Consider the following 17,783-nt stretch of genomic DNA (forward strand, 5'->3'; position numbering starts at 1 on the left):
AGTGTCCACACAATGAAGTGGGTAAGTCAACTTGCCTCAGTTAAGAAGTGTGTCCATTTCTGTCTTGGACCAGATCACTCACTGTGTGGCCAAACAGGTCCTTTTTGTGGTGAAAGGTGGTGGGAGGGTGGTAAAGGTGAAGAGGTGAATGGCTCAGGGTAAGGGTGGAAGGGAGGGTGCATGGGCAGGATGGATGTTTTGATGGCAGTGCTGGGTTATCTTGATCACGGCAGATGGGAAACTCGAAGAGCTCTGCAAGTATCAATGTATTGTAGGACTTGTCATCCTAGATTAATGTCTTTCCTTATATGCTGGAAAGGCTCTACTTTTCTCCCTAAGGCTTCACAAGGCAGCCAATGGCATGCTGGTCTTATAGTATACTGACTGCTCTGTCGTCCTCTGGTGGCTGCATAAATATAGACTATAGGTCCTCGCTTTTCTGGGAGTGAATAGGTAGGAATGCAGTGTCACTTCAACTAGATAGCCCTGCCGCTTAGCATACTTGGATTACTTGAGGTGTTATCCCATTGCTTCTCACAATAACTGGTGAGACAAATGGAGTTACAAATCTCTACCACTGAGGCGGGTGGACCAGTATGGCTGGCACTCTGCGTATGATCACTGCAGGTAGTGTTAGGACGTGATTTTGGGACCTTGCTTTTTCTCTCACTGTTAGTACTGATAGAATGCTGTACCATGCTTCTCCTTAAGCTGCAAGTGTGCATCTGTATTTCTTTTAAATGTGTTTGCTTGCTCTCTGCCCTTCAAAGGAATGCTGAAAGCAGCAAAACTAGTTGATAACTGTTCATGTAAACGTCAAGTTTCAGAAACAATTGTTGATAATATCTTATCCTTGAGCTGACTTAAGGAAACATATTATTTCTGTTTCTTTTTACAACCTGCGTGAAGAACACTAATGCTAAGTGTAGATAAACGGTAGTCTTGATTTCAGTTTTGCTTCTTTTTAGGTTCATGCTTATATCATCAGCTATCTGAAAAAAGAAATGCCCTCTGTATTTGGAAAAGAGAACAAGAAGAAGGAACTGATCAGCAGATTACCGGAGATCTACATCCAGCTACAAAGGGAGTACCATATCTCTGCAGGGGACTTCCCTGAAGTCAAGAAAATGCAGGTAGGATGATAGATTACAATTCCACTGAAATAAAACTATCTTTCCAACAGGATTTCCAAATTGGAAAAGGTAGGACAGAGTATCTCAGCATTACAGTTTAGGGTCTTCAGCAATAGAGCAGCTGACGTGACAATCAATCATGTGTCTGTTATGGGGTTAGCATGACTTGGAAGCAGTGCAGAACAAAAAAAATTGGTAACTTGGACTGTAGAAATTGCCATAAGGAATCAGACCTTCTGTCCTTTTAGTCAATATTTGGTCCCTCATGGCAGATAGTGCCAAAGGTTTTGTGCAAATAAAATGGTAGTGAACACTTATGGGTTAAGCTGGTTCTTGTTTTGGGTATTTATATCACTTTTGTAATGCTATCATATACTTGTGTAGGTGATATCCTTAGTCACATATTAATCATTTTCACCCTACTCTATTCTTGCTCTTACTGATACTGTTTGCCAGTGAGATGTAAAGGCAAAGTGCTATCTGAAAAGTCCAATTAAAAACCTATCTTTTAGGAAAATGATACCTTTCATTTTTTTCCTGTCCTTTTGAGTTTGAATTCTATGAAGAAGAGATCAAAGTTCTCAATTTATACTCTTATTGTTAATTTTTAAATACCTTTTTTCTCTTGTTCCTCTTTTGAACTTTATACAATCTCACTGCCAACTTTCTGTCACTTTCTCACCTTTTTATTTCTGTCCTCTGATTTGAGGTGAGTTGTTTAGAGAGTATCCTAGGGAAGAACAGCTAATGTTGTGTTGGCAATGCTTTTCAATTTATTCCTCAAGCCTCAATTTGCAACTTTTGGATCTGAGATCATAGACTTCTTAAATGGCCTTTGAATTAGAAGATAATTCAGCTTGGAAGCTGAAGGACATGAGATCAGGAGCATGCAGTTTGGTCTGACCATGGGCTAGTCATGAGTGTGATGGAGGATGTTGTCCAGATTGACACTTGCATATCATTCTGACAATTTGTGGTACACTTACACTGCTAATCATAAAGAATAATGACTAGCTGATTAACCTATCTATAGAGGTGCACAAGTTTTTTATGAACTAAAATATTTAACCTGGGAATCAATTATTGGCATGAGACAGTAAATAACAGATGAAGCACAAGATCTATTTCAGGTTTTCACAGGCAGGATTGTTGGAAGGGTTTTATGAGTTAGGCTTTAAAAGGGGGTTGTGTAGAAAAAGTTGACTCTTTCTTTCCTTGCCACTTTTGTTGGTGATGTGAAATGAGAGAATGAGAGGTGATCGCTTGTCAGTTTGAACACTGAAACAAAATTTGAATGGAACTTTTTCAAACTAATCGTGCATGTCGCTAAGCCTCAGCAGCAGATGGCAGCAAATATATACATGAGAGATCAGTCACTTCTGTAATGAGGAGCAAAATTGTGAGAAAACAAAATTGTGCCAAAACAGATAGAAAGTTTGACCTTTGCTTTCTAAGATTTATTGCATATCATAAACTTATACTGATCAGTTGCTGTAAATCAGGTGATTGTGTATAAATGTCACCTGAACAGAGTCATGGTTGTTGTTTGGCAAGAAATCCAAAGTTCTGCGTGCATGGGCAAAGCCACTTGCCTGGTCTTCAGGTTTCTTGGGTTTGTATCATTATAGTTCTGATGTGTACGGGAGCAGCTCCCTTAGGTGATAGGTGTGATTTGTTAAAGCAGTTTAACACATTTTGAGAGGAGTTTGGGGGTGTGTTATTTGTTTGGTTTTTTTTAAGTTTCCACTGTAACTCTCTCTTCCTGGCTAGCATTTTGCATGTAGAAATAATTTAATAATTGCCCAAGCATTTTTAATTTTCCAGTGTTGTGGTGTAAAACATGCTGGAGCTTGTGTTGGAATAGCACCACTATTAAGCATCTCACTGAGGTTAGTAGGCATTTATGTACAAGACGAAAACTCGGCAGGGACCATATGGCTTCATGAGGTCTGGCAGCACTTCTACAAAAACGCTGCTGCTGTTATCCCAGCTCAGTTTTTCTTTATTGGTAAAGGACACTTCTTCATGACCTAACCACAAACAAGAAGTTTAATCTCTAAAATCAGATCAGTCCTGCAAACTCTTGGATTTATTTTTAACTTTAAACACTTGCATAAATGCTAGCAGGACTGAGGACCTACTTGCATGCTTTCTCTGATGTTTGGAAGAAAATCACCAAATGGAAAGTTTTTGGGTAACATTCATCAACTGCCATGTTTTTATGCATTGCCATTTTGAAAATTGTATTGTAAATGTAATTTAATAGATGAGCTCCTACACTGTTGTGAAATTGTCTTAGTGTGTTTGATCAATATATTGGGTGTATGGTACATACTTGTCAGCTTTGATTCTCCTTCAAGAGGAGTTTCGGTTATGGAATTTGCTTCAAAAGATAAGACTATTTTAATTTGAAGCCCATTCTTTAACCTCTTCAATATGTTGGAAATGTTTCTAACTACTGTCACTGAAACCTTTGTCATTGACAGGAGCTGTTGGAGACCTGTGACTTCACTAAATTTCATTCTTTGAAACCAAAGCTAATTGAAGCTGTGGATAACATGCTGGCCAACAAAATTGCCTCCCTGATGAGCCTGATCAGACAGGAAGAGATCAATATGCCCACAGAGGTCGTACAAGGTGGAGCATTTGATGGCACCATGGCAGGACCTTTTGGCCACGGATATGGAGAAGGTGCTAAGGAAGGAGCTGATGAAGATGAATGGGTTGTTGCCAAAGATAAACCTGCTTATGATGAGATTTTCTACACTCTGTCACCAATCAATGGTAAAATATCTGGGATTAGTGCAAAGAAGGAGATGGTGACTTCTAAACTACCCAACAGTGTCCTGGGGAAGATCTGGAAACTTTCAGACTGTGATGGTGATGGGATGTTGGATGATGAGGAGTTTGCATTAGCAAAACATCTGATCAAGATTAAACTGGATGGATATGAACTGCCTGGCACGCTACCTTCCCACCTGGTGCCACCATCTCACAGGAAACCTTTCCAGACAGCAGAGTGAAAAATACAAGGAGAAGAACAAGGATTTTGGAAATCTTTCAACAAATGTGTTGAAACCATCAAATTTGAAATTAGGCTTAGATCCTTTAAACCTCACAGCACATTTCACGCAAGTTATTGAAATTAGAAGCATGGTAGCAGGGAAGCATTCGTGTAGCTGTCCCTACTGACCTTCACTCAGACATGCTTATCACAAGTGCCTTGTATAGATCTATCGTAAGGTGAAAATGTTTTTGTAGTCCTGCTTCTATGTCTTGCTGCCTTTACAACCATAAAGCAGAAAAGACCATGTATAAAAATTACTGACCTTCACCAAACCTAAATACTTAGCAACGTAAGTTTCTCCAAACTATTAAATAGCGCAAGGAAGCTCTAAATGTTAAATTCACCTGCTTGTGCAAGGAACATTTTCTAAGCTAAAAACATACTTTAGGCATCAAGTGAATGTCAGCATCTCTATAGTTTAAGAAAAGGCTGATATAAAAGGAAATTTTATTTTTGTTCTTTTTATTATTTAATAGGGGGGTAGAAAAAGAGACAAGAGTAATGGGGAGAGTCTTTTAAGTGCTCAGGATGTGACCAGACTAATTTTAAAACTTTACTGATTATAGCTAGAACTGCAAAATATTAAAATGATTCTTTCAATCTGTCATCATTGTATCTTGTTACCTGAAGAAATGCTTCTTCAATTTTATACAGCACTATATACTTTGTATTAGCATTAGAAGAGCTGAATCTCCTTTGGTCCTTGGATTTGGAGTTTCTTTTGAGGTTTCAGTTTAGCTGCTCTGCAGACAATAAATTCCTGAATTGTTCAAAGTGACAGCAGAATGTTTTCGTAAGGTAAAAAAAAAAAAAAAAAAATCACATTTCCATTGAAACCAAGCCTCACTTTCTGTTCAGAAGAGGTGCATTGCTTAAAGTCACCCTCTTTAAAGCGCATCAGATTGTCTTGGGAAATTTTCATTGGTATTTAATTTCTACTTACAGGTAATTATACAGTTATGTGTGTATATTTTTTTATATATATAATATTTTAAAGAAAAGTTTTTAGCTTTCTTTTGCCAATGTGTAGCTGACAACCACAAAAGAGAGATTCGATTCCTGTGGTGGCAGATTTGAAAGTTGGGGAGGCTAACAAGAATCTTTATATTGACTGTAATAAATGATAGATGGGTCCCTCCAGATATTATTCCTTTATTGAAAACAATCTGTGAAAGGAATGGACGCTTAATAAACATTCATTTTTCTAACAACACAATCAAAGTTGAACATATTGGCTGCTTACAACTGTTTTTTGTCAGTACCTTAATGCAAATTTTTGGCCCTGTGAACTTGAGTCTTTTGGGGAGGGACAGTTCTTTTCTAAAATCAAACTTAGGAGTCAGTTTTGCTCTATACCTGTGAGCAGGAATTGACTTGTTTTCTGTCTGTAGTATGAAATACCCTATACATCAAAGGTAGTGTAGTTTTGAGCACTTTTTCTTTGAGTCTCAGTAAGTGGTAGCAGTAGTGCCTTCTGAGACAGAGCAAGCCAAAAAATGTTTTAGCATCCTTGCAGTAAGGGAGGGGAGGGAAGTAGTTTGGGTATTGTCTCCCAGCTAAGATTTTAGTCACATTTACGTGTTCAGATTTGTAGGTGACCTAAGAGCAGCCTCAGCTTCTTTTTCCAAATTGTACATTTGTAGGTTGTCAGTCAGGTTTAATACTTCAGATCTTTCGGACCGCTTATCTTTCTGCATCTGTCCTATTCTGATGTGAAATTACCATTAACTTTGCCAGGGCTTTACCATGGGAAAACAATGAAGCTATTTTAAGTAATGACAGGACACCTTTACCTTGCCAAGCTTCCGGGCCTTTATCAAGGATATCCTGGCATAGTTAAATTGTTCTTGAGGACTTGCTTTTTTTGAATTCTTAGGTTTTTCTCTTATCATTCAAGCATACCAACTTTAATTCTGTTAGACCTAAATTAGGAGCCAAATTAGCCTTAGTGCATCTCTGTGCACTTTAGTAGAGCTGTGAAACTTGACCATGAGTTTACCTGTGTGACTGTACATCTGCAGAGTAACTGAATTTTCTATGTAATTTATTTCTGATTCAACAGGAAGTAGCCTATAGACATCGCAGGAGTTGTTAAAAACAGGCTGCAGAAGTAGTAATGTATGTTTGTTTGTGTGTAGTGTCTGCAGTCAGTAACAAATTCATACACTAATGACCAACCTGACTAGCTTAGTAAGGAAAGACACCAGGAGAAAGCAAGCAAGCAAGCTTGTGTATTGTGACTACTGTAGTGTGGGCAAAGCTGAGAAGATCTGGGAAGTTGCTGGTCTTCTGACTCTGTCTGCCTTACCTTGCTCTTCAGCAGCACAGGCTTCCAGGGGTGAGTTCCCACTGTGTGTAGCTTCCAAGGGTGATGCTCCACATGCATTGGGGCTGTGTGATCCCATGCCAGTAGGAATATCCTCCTTCTGAGAGAGGAGCAGGATAGTTTCTCAGTGATTTTGTTTTATTTTTCTAGCTTTATTTGTAGTAAAATGGAGAACACAACCTTTTCTTCAGTCCCTATGACAGTGTGCTAACGTGGGCTTAGGGGAGACAACCTGAAATCCATCATTTTGGTAAGTTAAAATACTTTGTCTAGATGGGTTTGAAATGTTTTGCTTTGTTTTCCTGGAGAATTTGGAAGGGGAATGCACTAAAGCATGTATAGGATTAGAGGTTGATTTTCTCTGTTTATCTGGAGGAATAGAAGTGTTTCAGGATTGGCATGCAGAGCTACATGCATAAATGTGTTTCTAGATGTGTGGTGCAGTGCACTAGCATCATACTTTGATAAGATTAAAGTACATTTCACGTGGACTTTAAACAGCAGTTTCTTGCACAGCTAAACTGATATAGTAGGTTGCTGTTGCTTAGGGCAAGGGATCTTTTCTCACTACCTCCTCACATACCTGTGGATGTACTCCGTTTGCCTTGTTGGCTTTCTGGCTTGTCAGATCCTGCAAGACCATTCAGTTAGTTAAACCAGCCACACACAACAGTCTGGGTAATGTTCTGTGGAGTTAGTGAGTCCATGTGTTAGGAGCATGAGAAATGAGCAGGATTACCTTCTCTGATGAAATTGTGCTCTAAATAGTTACTGGGAACAGCAGTATGAGGTAACCTTTGGTATTCAGTTTGATGTTACTCATCTCTGCTGAAGAAAGACCAAGATGTCAGATTTGTTGGCCATTTTATGCCTAGGATTTTGATTACATTTGCTGTGAGGCCATTTAAAACTGTCAGTAATTGATCCTGTTAAATCGGTGTCCCCTGGTGTAGTCTGCCGCCATAAACCAAAGTAGAGACTGCTGCTTTTACCTCTTCTCCAACTATTCCACAACACAGTTTTAATTCCCAACCCTAGTTCTGTTCCCACAGAAATTATTTAGAGTTTTGTTGTAGATTGGAACAGAAAATGTGGGGCTACTGCTCATAACCACACTACAGGACAGCAAGAGCCTTTCAAAGCTGCGACAGCTTGAAAATGGTGAGTTTACAAAGATTATTTTTTTTTAGGTCAGGGTGAGGTCCCAGTTGTTAGTTGGGGATGGTGTGGATTTGTGTGGAACCTGGTCTCAAAGCAGAAGTATCTGGTCCCTGATTTTCAACGATGTTGTTCATCCCCAGTACTTGAAATGTGCCCTCTTTCTTCTTCTTACTTCCTTCCCTTCACAACATGCGTTCACTTTGCTGGCTCTTTGTGGTGTTGGAATTCAAGCAGAGTTTGAAGCGCATGGTTTGATGGGTATGTGTAACTTAGCACTGAATGAACAGACGTGAACTTTTTTTACTTCACATACTCACCTTTTCTAATATTTTTGTTAAATACTGTGTTTTCACTTCAGAGGCACTCTGATTTTTGAGGGAAGGCTTGATCTGTGCATTATGCTTCAGTTTGTCCAACTAGGCAAACAAAGTTGTAAGTTCATTATTGTTGCACTTTTACTACACAATAAATTCCTTGCAGATACTGTAATATATTTTAATATGCTTTGTAATCATTTTTAGAAAGTGGTGATAAAAATTGCTGATTTAATAAACTAATATTGAACTACTTGAGATTTTCGTTTGTGAGCTTCTTTCTGGAAGGTAATCTTTCAGTGAGTAGAATGTTGTAATCCTGCTACTTAAGGCTCATAGGCATAGTAGCTATTTGGCAAGCTGCTTATTTTCCCATCTTAGTTTATGTATCCGTAATAGGTTATGGCTATTTCTCTTCTATGTCCTTGAACTTGTTGCTGAAATTACTGCCCACACCAAGGCTTGACTCCAGAATTAAATTTGTATTTAAAAAGAAAAAAAAAAAACACACAAAAAACCAACTCCAACACCTCTCTAATTAGCTTTTTATTGCAGAACATAATTTTGGAGTTTCTTAATGTCAAAGCATGGAAATTTCTTAAAGTCCAAGTATGGAAAATAAATCAAAAAGTTCCTGTGTGGTTTGAAAGCTTGGAACTCCAGATGAGATGCATGTCAAGAGTAGATTAAATAGAAGTTTAGCAAAAAGTACTTTGTTGATATGTTTGTCCCAAAAAATCCAAGAGCATCTTCCACACTGTGTGCTACCTACTACTTAAAAAATAACCAATTATATCAATAGAACATTCATTCTAATATTGTGCTTCAGTTAATTCCTCCTTCCCTTCTCCTTCTCCTGTATACACACAACTTATCTGAAGCATCTCCAAAGACACATCTGTGCCACCAGGATGCTACACTTTAGCTACTGCTCCTACTACTGTCAAATCGTAAGTTGCTGCAAATTTAAAGGGGTTTGTGCATAGCAGTGTTAGCAGGCTAGGCTGTTACACGCGTGGTGGTCATGCTGTACATCACATGAAAGCAAGTGTTTCATGCACAAACAGTATGTTGTGGGTTCCTGGAGGCTATGTTGCTGTTGAATTGCAGTGGCTTGTTTGAATTGTTCCTTATAAAAGTTAGCGGTAGTCTGGAGAAGGTGAGGTTTTAATGCGGTTTGGAGGTGGGGGTTTGTGGGTTTTTTTGTAGAATGGTGTTTTATATACTCCACATACAAGACATACCACACTTAGAAAAATTTACAGCACCCTTCATAGTTAGGTGTTCTGCACTAATCCACAGTTTATATTTGGACAATGAGAAAGGTGGATGAGTATCTACACTACCAGTTCGACACTAAGTTTTGCAGTAGTTGTTACTTCTAATACTTGGCACCCTTAAACTGTGAAACATTTCTATTTATGCCTACTGTACCATTTAGATTCTCCAAACCTTGTTTTTGGCTCCCATGTTTGGTGTATTTGTAAGGGCTTTGGAGCAGACACTGTTCTGAGCTTCTCTGATCCAAGGCTCTATCATGCTGCAAGTACTAACTGTGAGTGCAGAGAACCTTTTAGAAAAGTTGGCTCTTGGGCTCGCCTGCCTGACTTGGGTAGGAAACCCCAGGAGAAGGAGTTGGCTGCCTTGCCCTGCTTAGATATATGAACAAACACATCTGCTGAAGGTGCCTCCCTTCACTCAGGATTCATGCTGTCCTGGTTTCAGCTGGGATAGAGTTAACTGTCTTCCTAGTAGCTGGTACAGTGCTATGTTTTGAGTTCAGTATGTGAAGAATGTTGATAACACTGATGTTTTCAGTTGTTGCTCAGTAGTGTTTAGACTATAGCCAAGGATTTTTCAGCTTCTCATGCCCAGCCAGGGCACCTGACCCAAACTGGCCAACAGTGTATTCCATACCATGTGACGTCCCATCTAGTTTAGGAACTGGGAAGTGGGGGGCAGGGATTCGCTGCTCCGGGACTGGCTGGGTGTCGGTCGGCAGGTGGTGAGCAATTGCCCTGTGCATCATTTGTACATTTCAATCCTTTTATTACTACTGCTGTCATTTTATTAGTGTTATCATTATAGTTTCTTCTTTTCTGTTCTATTAAACCGTTCTTATCTCAACCCATGAGTTTTACTTCTTTTCCCGATTTTCTCCCCCAACCCACTGGATGGGGGGGGAGTGAGTGAGTGAGCGGCTGCGTGGTGCTTAGTTGCTGGCTGGGGTTAAACCACGACACATGCCAATGAGCTGTCTTCTGGAAATAAATGCCCAAACCCAGCAAACACCTGTTGTGATCAAAACACAGTCGGGAGGAGGTTTACCCGTCTTTCACAATTACATTCAGAACTCCCGTATCTATACAGCTTTTCTGACCTCCGAGGGTAAAACACCTTCTCTTGTGGAAACCATGGTATTGAGTTGGGTTCCTCTCCCTTTCCCCACAGGACTTCATGCTAGCACAGATTTGTATGTGGTGATAGACTGTGGACTCACAGTTACTTTCTGGTCCAGTGAATACTAGAAACTTGTTAATGCCAGGTCTGGCTTGTTCTCCCACCTATTCTTTTCTCTGAGACAGAGCTTGTCTGTGTTCTTTCCAAGGTGTTGCTAGCTCGGCAACCCATATTCCACTTCAGTCTGGAGCTCTGAAGAAGTCACTGTAGTGAAAGTAGCTCTTTTTACATGGTTGGTACGTATCTCTCACCAGATGCTCTATTTCAGATGCACTGTAAGATTTATCATAGAATCATTTAGGTTGGAAAAGACCTTCAAGATCATCGAGTCCAACCATCAACCATGCCCACTAAACCATGTCCTGAAGTACCCCGTCCACTGGCTTTTTGAATATCTCCAGGGATGGTGACTCAAGCACTTCCCTGGACAGCCCATGCCCATGTTTGACAACCCTCTCAGTAAAAAAATTTTTCCTAATATCTAAACTAAATCTCCCTTGCCTCAACTTGAGGCCATTTCCTCTTGTCCTATCTCCAGCCACCTGACAGAAGAGACCAACATCCACCTCACTACAACCTCCTTTTCAGGTAGTTGTAGAGAGCGATAAGGTCTCCCCTCAGCTTCCTCTTTTCTAGACTAAACAACCCCAGTTCCCTCAGCCGCTCCTCACAAGACTTGTGCTCCAGGCCCCTCACCAACTTTGTTGCCCTTCTCTGAACACGTTTCAGCACCTCAATGTCTTTCCTGTGGTGAGGGGCCCAAAACTGAACAAGGACTCGAGGTGCGGCCTCACCAGTGCCCAGTACAGGGGGACAATCACCTCCCTGCTCCTGCTGGCCACACTATTTCTGATACAGGTCAGGATGCCGTTGGCCTTCTTGGCCACCTGGGCACACTGCTGGCTCATATTCAGCCGGCTGTCAACCAGCACCCCCAGGTCTTTCTCTGCCAGGCAGCTTTCCAGCCACTCTTCCCCAAGCCTGTAGCGCTGCATGGGGTTGCCGTGACCGAAGTGCAGGACCCGGCACTTGGCCTTGTTGAACTTCATACAATTGGCCTCAGCCCATCGATCCAGCCTGTCCAGATCTCTTTGTAGAGCCTCCCTACCCTCAAGCAGATCAACCCTCCCTCCTAACTTGGTGTCCTCCGCAAACTTGCTGAGGGTGCACTCGATCCCCTCAACCAGATCATTGATAAAGATATTAAACAGAAGTGGCCCCAATACTGAGCCCTGGGGAACACCACTTGTGACCGGCCACCAACCGGATTTCACCCCATTCACCACAACCCTCTGGGCTCATCCATCCAGCCAGTTTTTCACCCAGTGAAGAGTACACTTGTCCAAGCCATGAGCCGCCAGCTTCTCAAGGAGTATGCTATGAGAGACAGCGTCAAAGGCCTTGCTGAAGTCAAGGAAGATAACATCCACAGCCTTTCCCTCATCCACTAGGTGGGTCACCTGGGCATAGAAGGAGATCAGGTTGGCCAAGCAGGACCCGCCTTTCGTAAACCCATGCTGACTGGGCCTGATCCCCTTCTTATCCTGGACTTGCCATGTGAGTGCTCTCAAGACAAACCGTTCCATAACCTTCCCCGGTACCAAGGTCAGGCTGACAGGCCCGTAGTTCCCCAGATCCTCCCTCTGACCCTTCTTATAAATGGGAGTCACACTGGCAAGCCTTCAGTCTTCTGGGACCTCCCCTGTTGACCAGGAACACTGATGGATGATAGAGAGTGGCTTGGCAAGGACCTCTGCCAGTTCCCTCAGTACTCTTGGATGGATCCCATCAGGTCCCATAGTTTTCTGAGTGTCCAGATGGCGTAGTAGGTTCCTAACTATTTCCTCCTGGATTGAGGGGGGGGTATGTTATGCTCTTCATCCTTACCTTCCAGCTCAAGGGGCGGAGTGCCCTGAGGATGACTGGACTCACTATTAAACACTCACCTCCATCTCTTATGTCCCCTCCTGCCTGGTGGCAGAAGGGCAGGGGAACCTCCGCTTCTCGCGGAGTCTCCATCTGCTGCCTCTGCCTCAGGGACGGCGGGGTGTGGGCCCACCAATCTATCTCCCTCTCACACTCCCTGATACTCCTCAACCTTTCCACTGCCTCCTTCAGCTCTACCACCAGGCTGAGCAGGTCTCTCACCTGGTCTCACCTCACACAAGAGGTGTCCCCGCTGACCTCCAGCATTTGTGATAGACTCGGGCACTCTCTGCAGCCAGAGACCTGGACAGCCGCATGTTTACATGGGGTCTCTGTCTGCGTTGCCATATTTTTCCTAACAATGGCTTTCACCCGATTTCTATGTATGATTGTCATTTTTAAAGCATTTTAAACAAGAAACTGTTGAAAGATGCTGCTCATGCTTGGTTATTTCCTTTTGGGATCATTTTGTGTTTTTTCTCTAAATGCATTCATGTCTAGTCTGAAATTAAGAAATTAACCAACAGTGTAACTATAACGAGTAAGTTCAGGGCTGGGCAATTTTAGCCTACGTTGAAGAGTAATTGCAATTTGTTTTCATTTTGAACTGCCCTGTCTTATCTCTTGTCTGCTAAAATTTGCACTCCTAATGTTAACTGTTTATACAATGCTGTGCCTTTTGCCAACTACTTTCAATCATTCCACATGACTGGGTGGCCTTCACAATGAAACCGGGATGGCTGCGCTGGGCGGGAGCTGTGACTGTAATTGGTAATCTGCTGATTGGGGCAGTAGGGGACCAAAACCTGAGTGCACGCCATGGCGTACACCTTCCCTGGGGGTAGGGTTCAGTGCTCTGGCACTAAGGGTGCTGGGAGCCAATCTGCATGTAAGTCTCAGAATTTTTTTTCATCAATAAATAGAGCTAAATGCTTTATCCCTCTGATACACAAACAACCCCCTAAAATGCAGCTGTAAAGGAGAAGTTTTGCACTCATGCAGTGGCCATCCTTAGTAGCAATGAATAAAAATTAAAACATCTGAACCAGATGATAAAAATACAATAGTTAGATCTGGTATTGCCAATGCAGCAACTTCTAAGGCCCATTTTCAGTTTGATGTTCAAAATATTAAGGTTATTCTGTCACTTGAAACCCTTTATCTATGTTTGTATGAAATGGAAAGAGAATTAAAGTCCTCTGTCCCATGTGTTCATCCTGCAAAGCCTTTGAAGCTCTTATGTTACTATTTGAGGTTCAGAAACAGAAGGAAAACTTCAAGATAATATAAACAGCTCCAAGGAGAAAATGTCTTTAATTCATGACTGAACAAGCAAATGTATATTTTCTGTTTCAAAAAGATGACTGAACTTCTTCATGCCAGGAAAAATAAATTCATCTGATTTTGCTTTAAGCTGTCCTCTTTTTTCAAATGCAGCAAGGGGCTCCGGTTCCTTTGGATGATGTAATTCGACTGTTCTGCTTGAATTCTGCTCCCTGTTGATGTCACGTTGCCGCTAGCCAACTATTCAAAGAGAAAAGCAACTTCTAGTTTAGACTAGAGCATGGGGAGGCTGAGGTTTATAACAACCCAGCATCCCGGGATGCCGCTTTAGATCCTCCCAGGCAGAGCTCAGCTTTGAGAGGAGCTGGGGCTCTATCCACTGGGGACCCCCCTGCCCGCGGGTGGGTGGCACCCCAGGGCAGCTGGTGACAGCGGCGCTGGGAAGGCAGGTATGCGGGGGGCGAAGGGGGGGGTGCCTGAGGGTGGTGAGCTGGAGCCCCTCGGGGAGAGAAGCGGAGAGAAGTATTTGTCTTCTGGGTTCCGCTGAGAGGCCTGTGAAAGCAGGGGATCTGTGCAGGCTGGCAGCTGGAGGTCTCCATGCCGCTCCTAAGCTGCTTTTGACTAACTCCCCAACTTTTCTTCAGCCCTAGTATCCCAAATGAGCGAACAGTTTCTTGCAATAATTGCTGCCTGCTGCTCTCTGGTGTTCTCGGTATTGAAAGCGTAGCTCCTCTGTGCCACCATGAGGTCTAAGATTTGCTGCAATTCAAGATGTGGTTAGGAAATATTCTGGGGTCATGGTTTATCTCACCTGTGTCCAGACTGCCTTGATGAGACTGAACATCAGCTGTTTGCTGGAGCTGGGGAGGGTGGCAGAGGGGAGAGCTACCTGTGGGACCCAGGCAGGGGGCTAGTTTCTGTGCTTGCTTAGCACACTGGGGGCTACAAGAACACGGCCCTGAGAGTGGGCTGCCTTCCTGCTCTACAGATTCAAGGCACAGATGTTTGTTGTTTTGAGACTTACATGTGGAAGCAACATGGCTGGAGACACAGTGTGGGGTAGAGGGCCGAGCTGTCATGCATGCGTTTGCACTTAACGTACTTGTTTTCTTTGAGATTTGGGGAACCTTCTCCTTAGCAGAGATCAGATGGGATTTTCACATACCTTCAGGAACATGTGTATGTGAAGCATATGTAATGGAGGGTGATGGGCTGTGCCAAACCTTTCACCTGAGCCACGTGAATAAACTCAGTCGTCTGTAAGAGCAGGCAGGAGTATATCCACGTGACTTTTAAATCGGAGCTGGCTTTGCTCCGTGGCAGCTCAGAGAATGGGTGTAGTAGCTTGGTACAATGAAGGGCTCATTTAGTTACAGGACTGTCAGCTGTGAAGGGCCTGGTGTAGGGACAGTTGGGCACATGAAGGCATCTATACCCGCCTGAGCGAGAGTCTTCCCCTCTGACAGACTCCTCCATCCCGGTGGGCGAGGGCGATGACAGGGGGAACCCAGGGCTGCTGCCTAGAGACTGGGGCCAGGGAGGCCTCCACAGGACCAGGGGTCTGCTGTCCTGGGAAAGCTCGTGGCGATCAGCCCTCACTCGGGTCGGGGGGGGGGGGTGGGAGCGGGAGCAGCAAACTCTGCATCCGCAACCCTCTGCGGGCCCTGCGACTGTTGCTTCTACGCTCTCTGCGACAGGGAGATTAAATGTTTCTTCCCATCTTAGAGAGGAGCTGGAAATTCACATACCTGTTGTGGGAGGAGGAGGATTATATTTCAAAAAAACAAATAAAATTTCAAACAGGTAGAAAGGAAGCGTCACATCCCTCTTTGTTTTATATGGTGTTGCCAGGAGTGGAAGAGCAGTGGGAGAAGGGCTGGGGGCAGAGGATTTTTGGAGCTGCAAGCCAAGCTGCTTGGGCGTGAGGTCTGTTTGATCTCCACGGTCTTGGTTTCCCTCTTAAGCAGAACAAGATTGTGGGCAGATAAGAAAGGGTGCTAAAAAAAACCTAACACGTCTTACGTGGCTGCTACTTTGCAGAAGGGAATCCCACATCAGGGTCCTTCCAGTTAAGAAACAAGAAAATGCTGCTGCCGTCATGGAAAACCACTTCAGACTGAAAACAGGGCAAGGGCAGGGTGCTCCTTGGGCCCTTTTCCTTCCCGAGGTCAGTGGTAAGGCTCCCCTTCTCTGTGAAGGCAGCAAGAGCTGGCCTGTAGTTAGCCTGGAGGGGTGATTTTTTTCCTGGTCCTTCCAGGAAACTGCGCACAAATATTGTGCCGTTCCTCTCACCTTGTTAGGATATAAAGAACTGAGAAAATGGCTTTATTTATTGGTGTCACATATGTCCACCATTTTAACTTTGAACTGTAGATAGATACTATAAATGGAGATAGGTATTCAGGAGTTAGTGAAATTTTATACCAGATCTTTGATTGCCTTGTATCATCATAAAAAGCAAAGCCAGTGTTTCACACGTTTAATTGTTTAGATAATAATTAACTTGCAATAGGGATAAATCCCTGTATCCAGGGCCAATTCAACTACCAGTCCTCTGCCTTTTGTTTGATAGGAGCAAGGACATTTTCTCAACACACACAGCCTAGCCAACCTGTACCAGATTTAAGCCAACAGCCTATAATCCTATCTCTAGAAGAATGTAGGTATAACTAGAAGCAAGACAGAAAAGAGAAGACTGGAATTACAACTAGGCAATGAACTTACAGAAGAGACGTAAACAGTTGCTAAATTTATATCCCTTTCCTCCTGTCATCATATTCCCATTTAATCATCACAAAGAATTACATTGTATTAGTTGGCTGGTGAACACAAGTCCAGGAATCTGGAAGGAATATTTTGAGTAATACCTGTAACGTATGTATTAAATTTTTTATTTTTAGCTGTCTTACATGATACTATGTACAACATTTCTCTAGGGTGTGTATGAAGATACAGATTTTGTTGATCAAGTTGTATCTGCAGTGAGTTTTGGAGGGTTTGTTCATTTCTTCTTATGTGTTTCCTCCTGTCACTTTTGGATACTAACTAAACTACACTTGCCAGAAGGGAAAAGCCTGCTACTCCCTTACCTCATCTCTGAGCTGGACATCTTCACTTACAGCTTCTGATTTCAGATGCCTGCCCATTTTCTAGCAGTGATTCCCAGCAGCAGCCCTCTGGTTCCTGGTGATGATGCCAGGTCAATGTGTTCGGTGCTTGCGCGACCTCCTAAGTGACAGTTATATAAGTCACTGTTATATAGGTTACCAGAATTATTTTTGCTTTTGTTATTAATGAGAATTCCATCAACAGTAAACTTTGGAAGCAGCTGGCACTGCCAGCTTGATCCCAGTTTGCCTGTCAGCAGCAGGTATCTGTGCACATGAGCTTCCTCAACGCAGTGACTGGCAATTCATTTGCCATATCCCAATTTAACCACTTGGGAGTTGGTCTCATCTTTGTACCCTCTGCTGTGCTTTCATTTTCAGACTCCATTGTCGAGTTCAATTTCCCAAGTAAGAATTCCTTTAGAAAAGCAGATTGTGATCAGCCAAAGCCTTCAGTGCAACTGAGAAACATGCTCTTTGCCAAACCATCAGTTTGGTGGATGACTATTTTCACTGCTTTATAGCAATTTTGGTGCCGTTCATACATGATTTTTGAGCAAAAGAATCGGACAAGGCCTGTGACAACCTTTACTCATTGTGTTCTGATGGGTTATTTCCTTCAGATCAGATGAAAGGTTCATAGGTAGATCATAAATACTTGGTCTCTGTTCCTGAATTCAAAGGTCGCTTTGCATGAAAACAGTGAGCTGAACTAGGAATAGGAGCAGATCTACAACTGAAAGTCATTCTCCAGAATGACCGACTGCTGAATGTCAGAAAGGAGTTCCTCCAAACCTGAGTAAGTCCTTTTTTTTAATGTTCTTTGATCTTTTTTTTCTGTAATGTATTATTATAGCCAGATTTGGTTCTTAGCAGTGCCTTTGCATCCTGCAAAGGCAGATAATCTATTACAGATCTGTCTTTAGGTAATCACCTACCAATACAGAGAGCATTTCTAACTTAATTTAATAAAACAGGTGAGCTGTTGTGTGAGGCAGTAGCTCA

At 42.6% G+C, this 17,783-nt stretch overlaps 1 protein-coding gene across 1 annotated transcript in view; it reads left to right on the plus strand.

Moving 5' to 3' along the window:
* The window catches only part of EHD4 (EH domain containing 4), a 33,513-nt gene extending 25,254 nt beyond the window's left edge, over positions 1–8,259 (plus strand). The window contains exons 5-6 of the mRNA XM_069784390.1: positions 969–1,133; positions 3,620–8,259. Coding sequence (XP_069640491.1) covers positions 969–1,133; positions 3,620–4,156 — 702 coding nt within the window. The 3' untranslated portion in view covers positions 4,157–8,259. The remainder of the gene's footprint in view (positions 1–968; positions 1,134–3,619) is intronic.
* Positions 8,260–17,783: the final 9,524 nt, after the last annotated feature.

The sequence above is a fragment of the Haliaeetus albicilla genome, chromosome 5 (genome assembly GCF_947461875.1).
Source record: "Haliaeetus albicilla chromosome 5, bHalAlb1.1, whole genome shotgun sequence".
In the NCBI taxonomy this organism is placed as follows: domain Eukaryota; kingdom Metazoa; phylum Chordata; class Aves; order Accipitriformes; family Accipitridae; genus Haliaeetus; species Haliaeetus albicilla.